Consider the following 16,935-nt stretch of genomic DNA (forward strand, 5'->3'; position numbering starts at 1 on the left):
CTGTTCAAATAAACCTACCATTAAAATTATAGACTGTTCATTTCTTTGTCAGTGGGCAAACATACAAAAAAAGCACGGGATCAAATATTTTTTTCCCTCACTGTAAATGTGCCTGGCAAGTACATGCAGACAGTCCATTTATAGAACAGACTTGAATCATGTTCACAATGTAATTTCAAATTGCTTAAAAAAACTACAGTTAATTAGAAGGCCTGGGTAAAATATGGCGTATCTACACATTGTAGACCCAGGAAGTAAATTCATCTAATAGTGAAACATAAATAGTTGTTTAAATTCCAAGGAGGTTTTCAGAGTGGCTGTAGAATTTCCTGCCCTTGGTTTTATATGTGGGGCATTTGGCACAGCACTGCAATGATTGGCATTTGACAATGGCAACAGTGAAGCCAGTTCTGCAAGTGGAATGCCCTCTATGCACCATATAAAACCCTTTGTACGCACTGGTTCTTCTGAGAAAACAACAAGACCTTATCTGAGCATCATATCTAATGAAGGGCCTGAAAATAACAGCTTCTAATTAAAGCCTTCCGATACAGAAACATTTACGCTCAAGAAAAAAGCATCAGAGTTAGAAAAAAGGTGAGTCTGATGTTCTTGTTTCTATTTCAATATTTTATATTTCTACAGGACATTTTATTTGTAGGCATATCCATCAGTACCAAATGTTATAAACCTGCTGCAATCAAATTACAACAACAGACACTTGTTTACAACTGATTTAGCCGCAATGATGGTGCTCAGGTAGATGCCATCTTTATTTTTTATGTGTTCACTACTCTTTTGGCCAATTAGATGAGCAACAAAATATATCTGATTAGTCTTCAGGCTGACGGATTTGTTTGCTTGAGAAAAGCAGTCATAGAATACAACAGTGTTTTAGTGCTTTCACTGTCAAACGGGGAAGTCCTCGCCCTCTGATACCTTAGCTTTAGACAGCCTCATCAAATCCTGTTTGCCAATTTGCCTTTCATGGCCTGTTATTTTCTCCGACTCCCATTGGAGACATCCACTTCTACTGCACTTTCAATCACTTTCCCCTCTTTTACTCACCACTGTAATCCCTGCTCTGTCCTCCTGTATTTCATATTAAGTTTACATTAGATAGATTCAACTTTATTTTCTTTGAACAAGTACAAGTACAGTACAATGATGCTTCTCAGTTTTCTTTACAACTTTCCTCCAGCTAATACAAAAGCCTGTCAATCAGTGTACTCACCTCAATTAACGTCAGATTCACCAGAAAGAGCTTCAGTGGCATCAGAGGTTATAGAAGAATCTGATGCTTGGCTCTCATTTTCTAGTGAATTATGTTTAGATGTTCAAAAACAGACCATACAAGAAATTCTTTAACGTATGAATTGTTATTTTATTTAGTAGTTACACAATCACAAGTACCTATGCTATTAGGCCAGCAAGATTTGGGGGAATTATTATTAGATCTACAATATCTATTTCTCATGAAAGGATTAAATCTAAGGTATGATTGTGGCAGGGCTTTGGACCTGAAACATGTTGGACAAAACCAATTATGGCTTCAAAGGCTTTTTGAAGAGGGTCATTGGACATTTCCATATGAATACAGAAATCGCCAAATATTAGAATACCATCTAGAGTACTAACTATAATAGCTAAGTGTTATCATGCTACACTGTAAATCCCAATGTATTTCTTACTCAAATATTTCTACTAAGTGTAACTCAAAGTCTGAGAGATGTTCCTAATGACTTAAAATGCTTTTGTTATACTACATTTTTATACATTTAAACTGAAAATGTTCCCGGCATGCTCTTCTTCAGGTTGATAATTTGGAATTGTTTTATTCTTATTTATTTTATTATTTCTTAGCAACACAAACATCAAACACATACATTTGTCTGAAGTAATCCAATCATGTAGTAAAACCAATATGTTGCACCCACAACTGAAATGATTGTAACAATTACATAAAAAATCTTCCTGTCAAATCATCCGCTGAATTCCAATGGGAATTGTTTGTTCCTTTGCAACCCAATATTGTACTGAAAGTTCAGGCTTTCTGGCAACTGGGCGATTTTAATCTGACAGCACAGTGTTTTTGGAGAACATCTGATTAACTAGGTAGGTCGCAAGACTACGTTAAATATTCACAATTGACTATATTATAACAGTCAAGGAAGTGGAACAACAGAAGTTGAATGTGCTAAATAACCATGTCTCTGTCATTTACAAATACAGTCATGGTTGGTGACTCTAAACTTCACTTGAAATGGCAGTGCATACTGGGAAATGATAGTGTAGGTGTGGCCTAATATATTATTCAGTTCCTTTAGGCAAATACAACCCAAATTTGAAATCCTATTTAAGTTGTATCAACCCCAAAAATGTTGAGTGCTTTCTCAATAATTTTTGTGGCATGGAATAAAAATATAAATGTTTAACTAACCATAAACATATACGTTTTGCAAACTATTAGTAACTTTTGTGTAAATATTGTGGCAACTGATTGCCTTAATTATTTGACTTCTGGGAACTAAATGAGGGTTACAGTGTAAGTGAGTAGTACTCATTTCCTTTGAGGCAATCAGTTGCCACAAAACTTGTAAGTTTAGAACTAAAATGTTTGCGTTATTTAAATCATAACTTTTTTGTTTTATATTAATTGTCATTACTTCGCTTATTATTATTTTTTTAAACACAGTATAAGTATGATGGACACATACACATTAAGTATTTTCAACATTAAATACTCAGTTACTGTACTTAATTGTTTAGCAGTATTGACTTAATTTTATTAAATGAGAAGAAACGAAAACATTTCAGTAACGAAAACATTTCAGTTTACCTATTTAGAAATTCAATAGACATGTAAAAGTAATTCCAAATATGTAAGTTCCACAAACAAATTACTTTTGAGTAAAGAAATCTAATATTTTAAGGCAATCAGTTGCCTTACATTTTTGGAGTTCTACTAACTTATTCGGGTTTACAGTGTAGAATTTCTATACTCTTGGGGCAACAGGAAGATAGATCTTGCTTGTTTAGTTTATTATATTTCATGCATATGAAGTTATTCTCAATTTCAGTCAAATTGAGAATAAAGTGTTTTAAAGTGGTAAAAACGGATCACTTTGATATTACTTGATGTCTGGTCTGTCCTGGGGCGTCACTTTGTGTTGAAAAGTGGTGGGAACAAAAGATCAGATGAAAAAAACATTACAGCAGGACGGGAAGAATATTGAATAACAGCGCCGCGCATTAAAAATGGGCATAGGGAAGGCCAGTCAACAACACGAAAATACTCAGCATAAAAAATGACCGTTATTGTCATGGTGCGGTGAGCAGCAGCGCCACCGTGCCATATATTCTCAAGTTCCCATATCACACGAACACATCCCGGACTGTCACATGTTTTCTACCCTTCACACCAGGTCCCAATTTGTATCGTTTGTATGTGTTTAAATGTTCCCCCTCTGCTCCCCACATTGTGGATCATTGCGGTTGTGGTCTGTTCGTTTATTGGTGAGTGTTGCTTGTTTGTACTGTGTGAAAATTGCCTGTTAAGACGCATGTTGCGCACTTTTATTTCATTCAGTTAGTAGAGTTTTCCGTTCGTGTTCGGTTTGTTTGTGTGGTTATTAAACCCACGAATGTGATATATGCCTGCGCCTGGTTCCTTGCCAACACGACACCAACTAGAAGCATTACAGTTATGGTGGCATATATGGGATTTTACTTCTGTGCCCCTGAGAGTCCGGTCCCACTCTGTATTTAGAATGTTCAGTGACGTCGCTTAACTGCCGGATTCAAACTGTGCTTTCGCACGTGGGCTGGCCAGAGTCGGATATGTTCAGCGCTGTCATATATCACAACTATGCAGTGTTTTCAACCTCATAATGTTTATTTTAGGTTTCAGACATTTCAATACACATAAGCATGAGTAAAATAATACATTTGGAGTTTTTCCAAATACACACTGATGGCTGTGGAAGCAGCAATAACATCTATTCAAATATAATTTGCCAACGTGTTATTCATATCAGACAAACATAGGTGGAACTATTAAGTTTACTCTGTTCTTCTCACAGTTCACCGGCCACTTTCTTGTATATATTTCGGGAGAAACTGATGAATTACGTGCTCTTAATCTACATACTTTTTTTGGATAATGTACATTGTTTCTTTCTGTATCTAAACTGCATTGCATTTTTTATTTTGTGCAAATAAACCTTTAACATTTATTGATTTGCTTGATTTTTCAGAACATTTTAACCAAATGCTTTCAAAAAGTGATGGGGACAAAATCAGCCATTTCAAAAAGTGGTGGGGACATGTCCCCAGCGTCCCCAGTGCAAATGACACCTATGGGTCTGTCGCAAGTTGAATTTCATGATTTGCAAATTGCCCAAAACAAATGCCCAATTAAATTTTTGAAAAAAAACATGTTTTATACATATCTACTCTAGTTAGCTGAATGGGTATATTTAATAGCAGATGTCACAACACCACAGTACACCATAATGAAGTTAGATGTTAGTGTTGTTACAACAACACAGTACACCATAATGAAGTTAGATGTTAGTGTTGTTACAACAACACAGTACACCATAAAGAAGTTAGATGTTAGTGATGTTACAACAACACAGTACACCATAATGAAGTTAGATGTTATAGTGATGTTACAACAACACAGTACACCATAATGAAGTTAGATGTTATAGTGATGTTACAACAACACAGTACACCATAATGAAGTTAGATGTTACCATGTTGTTACAACAATACAGTACACCATAATGAAGTTAGATGTTATAGTGATGTTACAACAACACAGTACACCATAATGAAGTTAGATGTTATAGTGATGTTACAACAACACCGCACACCATAATCAATAATATAAAAAAATGTTTAGCAGCCTGGTGAGTCACGTGGGTTGCGTCAGCCAGGCTGAAATATCGATTGATCAACTAAGTACTTTCTGACAACTGTGCTGAACATGAACTTATCCAGAACCACAAAGTAATTCCACAGAAAATTTAGAAAATACAATTTCTACGGTTCTCACAGACTAAACATTCCATTTATACTTTTGTGATGATAATTGATGTTGTATTTCCAACACAGACTCCTCCACAGGGACCTAAATGTACATGACAGATATGACACATCTAATGACTCTTCTCCTGCTGGCAGGTAATACAATTTGCTTGTTTGTGTGTGTGCACATTTCTGTAGTCCACCTGAAACTATGTTTAAATAACCATTTGCTAAAAAGGTGTAGCACAACCACACTTCACCATCATACTGTGTGAGTGAACTCAAGAAGTATTTGGATAGTATAGGATGTAATGGCTAAGGGATTTGGTACCAAAAGTCAAGCTGGTCAACATAAAGCAGATTAATCAGTATATATTTATAAGTGGCATTGGATAAACATTAGCCCTTCTAAAACCAACAGTTCATTTTATGAATTAATTCTCTGAACACCAATAGCAACTACCTCATAGACCAAGAAAGACCACTATAAAGGAATACAGAATATTAACAGTCCATCAGACCAGTAAAACACAAAAGACTATAATGAACTAATTAGTACATTGGCAGAACTTCATAGGTTACATCACGAGATGCAAGACTAAAAAGTTCAGGTTACAGTTTATAAAAAAAATACCTAGAAGAGCCAAATTTAAGTCCCAAAAACAGTATATAAAACTGACAGTTTGATACATTTGTATCATTTTAGAGTTCTAGAATACATAGCAACAAAAAATTGTCCAACTGTCCAAATAATTTTCGAGTTCACATAAGAATGATGACTGTCAGCTGCCTATTGCTTGGATCTGGGTGAATTACGAATTATACAACCCTCTATCTCAAGAATTACATTCCCTGGAAACTATTTTAAAAACCGCGATTACATTCTATGCCAACATATCTATTTGCCATTATGTCGGTCAAGAACGTTATTTATGTTGAAAAATAAATCAATGTGTATGGTAATAATCCAATATTTTTGTAGGATTTCACCTATCCAAATAAGACAATTTATGTAGACCATCTCCACTCAACATCCCCACTCAACATCCCCACTCAACATCCCCACTCAACATCCCCACTCAACATCCCCACTCAACATCCCCACCCAACATCTCCACTCAACATCCCCACTCAACTTTCCCCCCTCAACATCCACTCAACATCCACTCAACATCTCCACTCAACATCCCAACTCAACATTCACCCTCAACATCCCCCCTCAACATCCCCACTCAACTTTCCCCCCTCAACATCCACTCAACATCCACTCAACATCTCCACTCAACATCCCAACTCAACATTCACCCTCAACATCCCCCCTCAACATCCCCACTCAACATCCCCACCCAACATCTCCACTCAACATCCCCACTCAACTTTCCCCCCTCAACATCCACTCAACATCCACTCAACATCTCCACTCAACATCCCAACTCAACATTCACCCTCAACATCCCCCCTCAACATACACCCTCAACATCCCCACTCAACATCTCCACTCAACATCCCCCCTGAACATCCCCCCTCAACATCCCCACTCAACATCCCCACTCAACATCTCCACTCAACATCTCCACTCAACATCTCCACTCAACATCCCCACTCAACATCCCCGCTCAACATCCCCGCTCAACATCCCAACTCAACATTCACCCTCAACATCCCCACTCAACATCCCCCCTCAACATCCCCCCTCAACATACACCCTCAACATCCCCCCTCAACATCCCCACTCAACATCCCCAAATCAGTTGTAAAAGAATAATAAAATACCAAATGTGGATTGATATATAACGTTCTTGACCGATGTAATGGCACTAGATACGTTGGCAGAGAACGTAATCTCAGTTTTTACAGTAGTTCTTGAGATATACGGTAGCAATTATATTGGACATATTGTATTAGAACGTATTGTTTTCTGACATATATTTTTCTAAATTGTTTTCTAACAGGGCTAGTGGGGACAACATCAGCCCAGAGCCCATCAAATGGTAATCCATAAATATTAGATTGACCAACATCATAGAGTTAGATGTTGAATTCCATCTAAGCAACAAAAGAAACACATAGCAGAGATATATTTTGTATTTCCTTAATTGCATATAAAAACCCACTGTCATGCATAGCATATTTCATATAACATTTTCAATATGCAGAAAAATATACATTTGAAATAACTTTCAAATGAATGATTAATACATTTAGAATATAAAACAAATAGATCAAAAGTGGAATAGCAATTTTCAATAAAAACTGATATCTCTGGAGCCCAGTTGGATTGCACTGGAGCCTGGTGAGAAATGAGGTCCGATCCCTGGTGGTTTGGGTAGTGTCCTGGTTTACAAGAACCGCTCACAGGTGGAATGGTTTACAGGAACCGTTCACAGGCAGGATGGTTATAAATTCCCTTTCCCAATTCTATTTGTCAGTGTGCTTTCACTGCTGCCTTCATCTCCTGGGCAGGATGGCTTCCCTGGTGGCTGTTACCCCTCTCGGGTTGTCATGGGTGAGGCCAGTTCAGTGCTGCTACAGGCCGGAAACCAGAACCTGTCTTGCCACATTCATGAGGGCCCCCAGTTATTTTAAATGGGGCTACATTGGGTGGAGTCTCATATTGAAACTTGTATCCACATGCAGTTTGGGGGCTCAGGCTTATTCAGTGGTTCTGATGGCACCTTTTGGGCCAGCATTTCCTTTCTCTTTCAGTAGCCAGTAACAGACATGGCTTGTTGTGGGTTTGGAGCATTTGTGTGGGACATTCTCACGCTCTATAGCCTGGGAACAGATGTGCTGGCTTTCCTGCAGTAGTTTTGGGGCAGCCATTATTTATTCCACAATCATCTGGCTGCCTATTGTTGTGGCAAGGTCTCGTTGTGCTCGATGCACTGTGTTCCAGCCCCGTTCAAGCCTTTCATGGTCGGTTACAGCCAGATGTGGTTTTACCACCAAGACAGTGTTGTTTTTGGCTCTGACTGTTAGTAGCATCATTTCATCTCTGGAAGGCAGTCAGTTGCCAATAGCTTCTGCTCCAATGGCAGTGGCAATTCTTTTAAGCTGGTAACTGATTATACACACTAACATCCTTTTAAAGACAGAAACTATTTTAATGACAATAAGTTCATCTTTGCTAGATAGAATAACCATATTCCAGCCAAAGGTTGGGTACCTGTGTCCAAACTTTTGACCGATACTGTACAATTGTTATTGTTAGCAAGTGTCTGCCAATATTATAACTTACATGTTGTACTTACATGCAACATCAGCAAACTAATTGCATCCAAATTGGGAAACAATGTTCCATTTTAACAGAATATGTTGGGACTTTAATCTACTTTAGATGGATTTGTGAATACCATTTTGTATATCTCTGCTTCTGGAATGAAGGATGTTACAAGGTAGTATCATAAGCCATGTTTCCAGGATAACGTCTTCTAATGTCTTAACCTTTCTCTGAACAGCATCTGGAACCACTCCTCCTTCAGCCAGTCAAGGAGCCCTGGATGTTCAGTTCATTGTCAACCTGCAATCACTCTTAAATCTGGTACAGTTGCAGGGTTCCTTTCAAGGAGTTACCCTAAGCACTTTTACCTCAGATCTCTCCAACCAGTCCTCTTCAGTTTACCAGAGGGTTTCTGGCGTAGTGGTGACACAGGTTAGTATTCAAGTATCCTATCAGCTGTATAAACACTTAATAATAGTATTCATTATTAACTTAATAATATATATTTTTTAAATATAGCTATTTATTACTGTAAATCTCAAAGACAAAACAAAACAAAGTTAGAGATCTTTGTTAAAGGTTGTGGATCTTCTAGCAGGTCAAAGATTCCCAAACATAAAAAATCTCGAAAGAATGTTTAAAGAAGAAACGCTGGACTGTTCTGAGAAGGCCAGCAATTAGTTAAAATCTTAATCCCGTATTAAACCTATGTTGAGAGCGAATATCAGTAGTTGAGCAAAAGCCCCCCAAAAAGATTACAGAACAGGACTTTGCATCTAAAGAGTGGGCCAAGTGGCTAGCAAAGAGGTGTCGGAAGCTTAGTGATGGTTTACGTAAACTGTTTGATTGCAGTTATCCTTGCCAAAGAATGTGCAACCAAATATAGTTTTTTGGGTGCCAATGCCTTTCAATTCAAATAATAAATATAAGTTTCTGCAATTTGAAAATGTCAATGATGTGTGGACATCAGAAGGTTCTTGGTTCTCTTTTAGATCAAATAGAAAATTATTCAACACTGCTAGGGTGTGAAGGTTTGACCACAACTGTATATGTTGTTATTGCAATCAAGGAAGGCTTGCCCGAGTTAATCTTTGTGTGAAGTATGGTCACCTTTTGCAGATATTTTCTGGGATTATATTCTGTGGTATGATATTCTGTGGTATAATTCTTTCAACGCAGGTGAACCCAATTTTTTCAGTCCTTCCTGGCTTCAATGAAACCATTGTCAACTCACTAAGGTAACTCAGACATACTTCAAACTTTTAGACTATAATGCTGATGAGAATTAAGTGTATTTATTTTTGATAGATATGATAGTGTCTTTTAAAGTATTTACACCACCAGTCAAACATTTTAGAACACCTCAATTATTTTTGTTCTCATAGATATTTAAGCAGTCCTTAAGTCCCTTAAGTCCTGTAAATAAGTTTAGGTCACCGAAATCGTAATAAATAATGCACATTTCAGAGGAATAAATAAGACCTGTTTCAGGCAAACAAATAAGAAGTTACACTTTCTGGAGAAATCGAAGTACACTAGCAACTCACAGGACAACCGCTTCAAATACAGCTTAACACCGGTTGAAGTATTAAGTCTCAGTTTAGACTTTCAAGAGAAGACATGTTAGAAAGCCATTTCTAAGATGACAAAAAAAGAAAAAAAGGCTTGGCTGGGCCATGAAGCACCGCCTGTGGACTACTGAAGACGGGAAGATGCAATACCCTCTGGTGTACTAGCTGGTCATGTGTTTAATTTACAGCAAGAGAATGACACAAAACAGACCTCCACATATTTCTATTTCCATTGTATAAAAAATTTGTTGATTACATTTTGTTGAACAAAACGATTTCATTACGTCTTTGTCTCCAATTGTGTCTTTCCTCTATTCTTTAAACTGTAATTCTGTGAAAACATGGAAATATTGAGGTGTTCTAAAACTTTTTACCAGTAGTGTTCATCATTTTTGTTTGTCGAAATTGTTTAAATCTACTTTGAGATGATCCTTATTTTAATGTATTTTGTCTCTTAATAAACAATTTCTCATTGTTTGTATAATTTGTTGTTTGCTCATATCACTTGCTTTGGTAATGCCAACAGGTTTTCTCTACTTTCTCTCTTTTTCTCATGAGTAGGGATGCATCTAATAACACAGACCTGACTCTGTTGTTTGCCAACCAAACTTTGGTTCCAAACGTCGCCACCGTTAAGAATCTAATCCAAACCAGCCTCTTGAATACATTCATTTTACCGGGCACCCTTGTTGTTAGTAAGTACTCAGTGTCTAGAGAGCACTGGCCATCTAACATTTTGGGAACATGCCAGATCGGCAAGATAATTGTTTCCCCAATGTTTCAATTGTCAATTCTTGTCACAATCCCTCAAAAAGGGGAAACAATTGCCTTCTCTCAGTCTCTACAATGGACCAACATCACCTAGTATATCGACGCAATATCCATCCCCACACATATTACAACATCACAACCAGGAACTGACTCAACTTGTGCACCTGTCACACAATAAAAAACAGTCTGTTGTGTGATAATAATCAAATCTAATATCAGTACAACTCAAAGTTTATTTTGTTAACCTGTCACTCCACAGCCAACCCTTCTACTCCGGCTGTCACCACAACCCCCACCACCGCACCCACCAATGCCACAACCCCCACCAATGCCACAACCCCCACCACCGCACCCACCAATGCCACCGCCACCACCAATGCCACAACCCCCACCAATGCCACAACCCCCACCACCGCACCCACCAATGCCACCGCCACCACCAATGCCACAACCCCCACCACCGCACCCACCAATGCCACCGCCCCCACCAATGCCACTGCCCCCACCACCGCACCCACCAATGCCACCGCCCCCACCAATGCCACCGCCCCCACCAATGCCACTGCCCCCACCACCGCCCCCACCACCGTCCCCACCACTGCCACCACCGCCCCATCAACCAACCCTCCATCTGCTACTGAAGGAACAGCGAGTCTTCAGTTCAGTCTCAACCAGGCGTTCACCTCAGATCTCTCCAACACGTCCTCTGTGGCATTTAATACTCTGGCTAATACAGTGGTCTCGCAGGTTAGTACCCAGGTCGTTTACAGTTATTTTCCTATCAGTTCAGGAAGTCACCAATTATTTCAGTTAAGGAAATGTGGAGCTGAAATTCTGAGTTGATTTGTGAATTTAATTCCAACCCCCCAAAAACAAACACACTAGAAAGACTTCCATGGTCTATTCAATGGGAAAGAAAATATAAACAAAGCTTTCTTCATGTTAAGAGTTTTATATCCATCCATCTTCTTCCGCTTATCCGGGGCCGGGTCGCAGGGGCAGCAGTCTAAGCAGAGATGCCCAGACTTCCCTCTCCCTAGACACTTCCTCTAGCTCTTCCAGGGGGATACCGAGGCGTTCCCAGGCCAGCCGAGAGACATAGTCCCTCCAGCGTGTCCTAGGTCTTCCCCGGGGTCTCCTCCCGGTGGGACGGGCTCGGAACACCTTCCCGGGAAGGCGTTCAGGAGGCATCCGAAACAGATGCCCAAGCCACCTCAGCTGACCCCTCTCGATGTGGAGGAGCAGCGGCTCTACTCTGAGCTCCTCCCGGGTGACCGAGCTTTTCATCTCTAAGGGATCGCCCGGCCACCCTGCGGAGAAAGCTCATTTTGGCCGCCTGTATCCGGGATCTTGTCCTTTCGGTCATGACCCAAAGCTCATGACCATAGGTGAGAGTAGGAATGTAGATTGACCGGTAAATCGAGAGCTTCGCCTTGCGGCGGTGAAGAAAGAGTTTTATATGATTTTGGTAAATTTAACTGGTGAACAAGATGAATGCATTGACTCTTATCCATCCCAATCTCATCATGTAGTCTGGGGCAGGGATATTCAGTACTGGTCCTCCAAGACAGTTCCATTCTGTTTTTCAATTTCATCCCTCTAATCAGGGACTTATTTAGACTTGGTACACTCAGGAGAGTGACATAAATGATGAGGTAGAAAAGAAAACCAGCAGGCTCCGGACCAAGTAGGTTAAGAATTGAATGGCTTTTGCCTTTGGTAACAAGATGTTTGCTTCAGAGTAGTAGACATGAATGGAGTGGGATCATGGGCTATTTAATAGGTGACAGAACTATCGGAATAGTAAACTGTGTGAAGGAAACAATGTTACCATTGATTTAATGTGGACGTGACATCACACTGTTCTAAACACACCTGTACATCTTTTTTATACACACTAATGATACATTACAATGTGTTGCCAGCTACAGCTATCATTCTGTCACCCCATTACTTATGTGAATAGAAGTCTAGAGAAGGATGAGCTTATATAAATATGTAATATTATTGGTATTCATACGCCCTCCTGGTTTTTGGGGTTCCCCTACCATCCTGGTTTTGGGGTTACCCTACCGTCCTGGTTTTGCACCCACACCATTCCCACAAAAAAGCAGTTTAACACAGTTCAATACTTTTTTTTTAATGTGAATCCCATAAGAAATAAAAGATGTGTTTTGCCTGCTCACTCATGTTTTCTTTACAAATGGTACATATATTACCAATTCTCCAAGGGTATGCAAACTTTTGAGCACGATTATTATTATTATTATTATTAATCAAGTGAATGCGCCTCCTGTTTGAATTAGAATCTGAATCATGGCGACCTTTAGTAATTAAGTTGTAATCTTTCAATGCAGGTGAACACAGTGTTTTCCAAAACCACTGGCTTTCTACGTTCCATTGTCAACTCATTCAAGTAAGTGTGTAAAATATTACTGACTTAAAAACTTTGACAGCGATGATAACTTTCAAACATATAATTCATTCGTTTTCATTTTTTATTTTTGTTTATTGTCTGTTTCACTTGCCTTGGCAATATAACCACGTTTCCCTGCAAATAAAGCCCATTGAAATGGAAGTTAAAGATTTCAGATTGTTGTCATTGTTATCTTCTCCTGTGTAGGAGTGGATCTGTCGTCACCAGCATGACTCTGGTGTTTGCCAATAAATCTGTGGTTCCCAGCACTGCCAGCATTCTGTCAACCTTCACCAACAGCAACACCACCCTGAACATTGTACCTAATAGCACAACTGGTAAGTATTAACAGTCGGGGCGGACTGACCATCAGGCATTTCAGGCAAAAGCCATTTGGACAAGTCCATTTTTAGCTGAGTGGGCATGTTGTATCGCACTATCAGGATTATATATAGGCCTGTAATGGGTGGGCTCTAGGTGAAAATGTAACAAATGCCCTAGCCAATTACTTGTCCCAGTCCGCCTCTGATCACCACCACCATACAATTGAACATCTTCAAAACAGTAGAAAAATAAGTCCACTTCTTCCATTTAATCAACCATATCTCTGTTTTCTTACTTTTTACTTGTCACCAACAGCTAATTCAGGAAGCGCCTTTCGACCTGCTGTCTTCTCTCTGACAGCCTTACCGGTTACTTTGACACTGCTAATGTCTAAGCTGGTGGCTAGCTAACAGCCTGGCTGCTCTGATGGTTTAACCAACGGACTGTTTTCTCAGAGAGACAGCCTTTAAATTTAAGATCTAAAGATCAATTATCTTTTGTGATGTAATTTTTCTGAGTTTTTACAGTTTTTATTTTCCATGTTCATAATTTCATGAATAATATTTTTATTACATGATCTTTATTTATACTTAAATGAGTTATTCATTTGCATCAGATACACAGCATTGTAAACAGCAACATGAACATATTTTATCTGTCATAATTATGCACAAAAAAACTTCAAAATTGGAAATACAGAATACAGAAGTATAATTTGTTTACATTTTGAAAGTATTTTAATCTCTTTTTTATGTTTTTGATATTATTTTGTCTTTAAGTTCTCAATATTAACCAATTGTAACAATATTTTATTATAAACTGAATATCTCATCTAATTCTTAACAGCTGGTTTTAAATGGTAGTAAATCCTGGTTTCCACCCATCTATAATTATTAAATGTAATTGTATCTATAATTATTAAATGTAATTATTGTAAAATAGAAAATTCAGTTTATGTCTTTTCCATCATTACTGTTTAAATATATCCACTCTTATAGTGTGTGTAGTGTATTCTGAACAACCTGTTCTGAACAACCTGTTTCTGTCTGGTGACACTAGACCTGTACTGAACAACCTGTTTCTGTCTGGTGACCACTAGACCTGTACTGAACAACCTGTTTCTGTCTGTTGACCACTAGACCTGTACTGAACAACCTGTTTCTGTCTGGTGACCACTAGACCTGTACTGAACAACCTGTTTCTGTCTGTTGACCACTAGACCTGTACTGAACAACCTGTTTCTGTCTGGTGACCACTAGACCTGTACTGAACAACCTGTTTCTGTCTGTTGACCACTAGACCTGTACTGAACAACCTGTTTCTGTCTGGTGACCACTAGACCTGTACTGAACAACCTGTTTCTGTCTGGTGACCACTAGACCTGTACTGAACAACCTGTTTCTGTCTGTTGACCACTAGACCTGTACTGAACAACCTGTTTCTGTCTGTTGACCACTAGACCTGTACTGAACAACCTGTTTCTGTCTGTTGACCACTAGACCTGTACTGAACAACCTGTTTCTGTCTGGTGACCACTAGAACTGTACTGAACAACCTGTTTCTGGAAAGTTGGGTGACCATAACACTTTTTTTCTTCTTATAATTACCAGGGAAGTATTAGGGTTAAATGCCTTGCTCATGGACAGATCAACATATTTAATTAGATACTATAATTTTAATACATTTTCATTTTATATGATTGCACTGATGACATGTAATTTTAAATATAATGAAAAGATGCAGTATAAAAAGACAGACTGATAGAAAGACAGACTAACATCTCAGTCCATTTATTTTTGAGTTAAGAGAGAACTATGGCCTTTTGCTAGAGGCCAATATATGTTACATGTTTCTAATATTATACATTTTCTGCATCACAGTATAACCACCAAAAAAGCTTTTCTACCACAACAGCTTCACTAGTTCTGTGACTTGAACATGCTGAAACATTTAGAATGCAGCGTTTAAACCACTATAATCTGATCAGGTTCTTTCACACTTCATGGGGCTCAGCTCAGCTTGAAAGGTGTTCAAACTAAAAACCGCTCAGTTCGTCATAATGACTCAAAGAAAAAGACCTGTCGGGCCAGGCAGGACTGTCAGAAGGTGATGGACAACATCCAAGAACAAAACCAGTCAGTTTGGACGTGGATCCAAAACTAGATTCATTTTCATTTATGTATTTTTCCTGAGGTTACCTGTGGGTTTTTCTTTAATTGCAATTTAAAAAGCCACAGGTGTGGGGAAAATCACCTTTTATTGCCGTTTTCACCTGTAGGTATCACTTTGTGTGTCTGTAACAAGACCAAATATTCAAGGGTTTCAGTGATTTCTGTTATCATTATGATTTAAAAAGGAGCCAAACAACTACAGTGGATATAAAAAGTCTAAACACCCCTGTTAAAATGCCAGGTTTTTGTGATGTAAAAGAATGAGACAAAGATAAATCATGTTAGAACTTTTTCCACTTTTATTGTTACCTATAATGTGAAAGATTCAATTGAAAAACTAATTGAAATCTTTGAGGGGGGAAAATGAAAAATAAAAACCTTACAATAACCTGGTTGCATAAGTGTGCACACCTTCTTATAACTGGGGATGTGGCTGTGTTCAGACTTAACCAATCACATTCAAACTCATGTTAAATATAAGTCATTACACACCTGCCATCATTTAATTTAATCACAAATAAATGGTGTGCTACATCTTAACCTGTCTTGTTCACTGGTTCAGTCACTATTAGGCAAAAGTGGTACCCCACTCTACCAGACACCCCTCTGTGAAATACTTTATATAATATGGCTACATATGCACGCTACAATGTCCTCGCTAATATCAACCAAAATATGAAAGCAATATACTGTATATTCTTAACATAACCTAGAACTATTAACATGTTATTTAAAAAGAAATATGAAATCACCCATCAGCTTTCTAATTAATCACAGTCAATATTATTGTTGTCTATTTTTGTAATGCTATTTTCTTGTTAATATGGACTTGCATAAATAACAAAACAGCTTTGTCAAGTTATGTTCAGTTACTAGATAAGGTAGAACTAAGGCTGCTAGACATCAAGAAGAACCGGCCGATTTACCTGTTTGTAATATTAATTTAATGCATCACAGTACAACCACAGATGAAACCATGTCAGGCACAACTGCGTCAGTACTTCAACCCTTGGAATGTTTAGAATGTACGTGACCCAGCCAGGTCAACAAACTGGGGTGTAAACAAATAGAACCTGCGCTGATCTGACGTCATCATAGAATGGGAACAGGACGTTTGGAGGGACTTTTTCACAAAAAGGGCGGGGCTTTTTCCCTCAGTGAGTCATAATGAGGAAACGACCAATCAGTCCGTGTCTCTAACCACTATGCTATTTGACAATGGTCAGTCACTCACTCTGAAAGAGACATTGCTCCTTTTGGCCGACTCCGCTTTCGTGGTCCGGCAGTAACATGACAAGGCTGTAATATATACAGCTCTGTTTGCAGCTCTGTGGTGAGTCTTTGGCATTAAAATGTGTTCAATTGTCCAGCTGAACAAAAATATTGTATACCTTGTTTGACCCTTGAAAAATGAAATGGTTCTATTAA

General features: G+C 38.5%; 1 protein-coding gene across 1 annotated transcript; it reads left to right on the plus strand.

Moving 5' to 3' along the window:
* The first annotated feature begins 467 nt into the window (after positions 1 to 467).
* On the plus strand, positions 468 to 13,970 carry LOC114830620 (mucin-5AC). Its single transcript, XM_029118047.2, has 10 exons — positions 468 to 597; positions 5,122 to 5,190; positions 6,987 to 7,025; positions 8,493 to 8,686; positions 9,434 to 9,492; positions 10,387 to 10,520; positions 10,856 to 11,343; positions 12,954 to 13,012; positions 13,220 to 13,350; positions 13,652 to 13,970. Exons 2-10 carry the CDS (start codon positions 5,142 to 5,144, stop codon positions 13,744 to 13,746), a joined length of 1,248 nt encoding a protein of 415 aa, XP_028973880.2. The 5' UTR covers positions 468 to 597; positions 5,122 to 5,141; the 3' UTR covers positions 13,747 to 13,970.
* Positions 13,971 to 16,935: the final 2,965 nt, after the last annotated feature.

The sequence above is a fragment of the Esox lucius genome, chromosome 25, assembly GCF_011004845.1.
Source record: "Esox lucius isolate fEsoLuc1 chromosome 25, fEsoLuc1.pri, whole genome shotgun sequence".
In the NCBI taxonomy this organism is placed as follows: domain Eukaryota; kingdom Metazoa; phylum Chordata; class Actinopteri; order Esociformes; family Esocidae; genus Esox; species Esox lucius.

Excerpts from the sequence above, each read along its gene's own strand:
- LOC114830620 (XM_029118047.2), top strand. The coding sequence starts at position 5,142 with ATGTACATGACAGATATGACACATCTAATGACTCTTCTCCTGCTGGCA. Across the intron at positions 7,026-8,492 it reads AGCCCAGAGCCCATCAAATG|CATCTGGAACCACTCCTCCT; the intron begins GTAATCCATAAA and ends TTCTCTGAACAG. Across the intron at positions 13,351-13,651 it reads TGTACCTAATAGCACAACTG|CTAATTCAGGAAGCGCCTTT; the intron begins GTAAGTATTAAC and ends TGTCACCAACAG.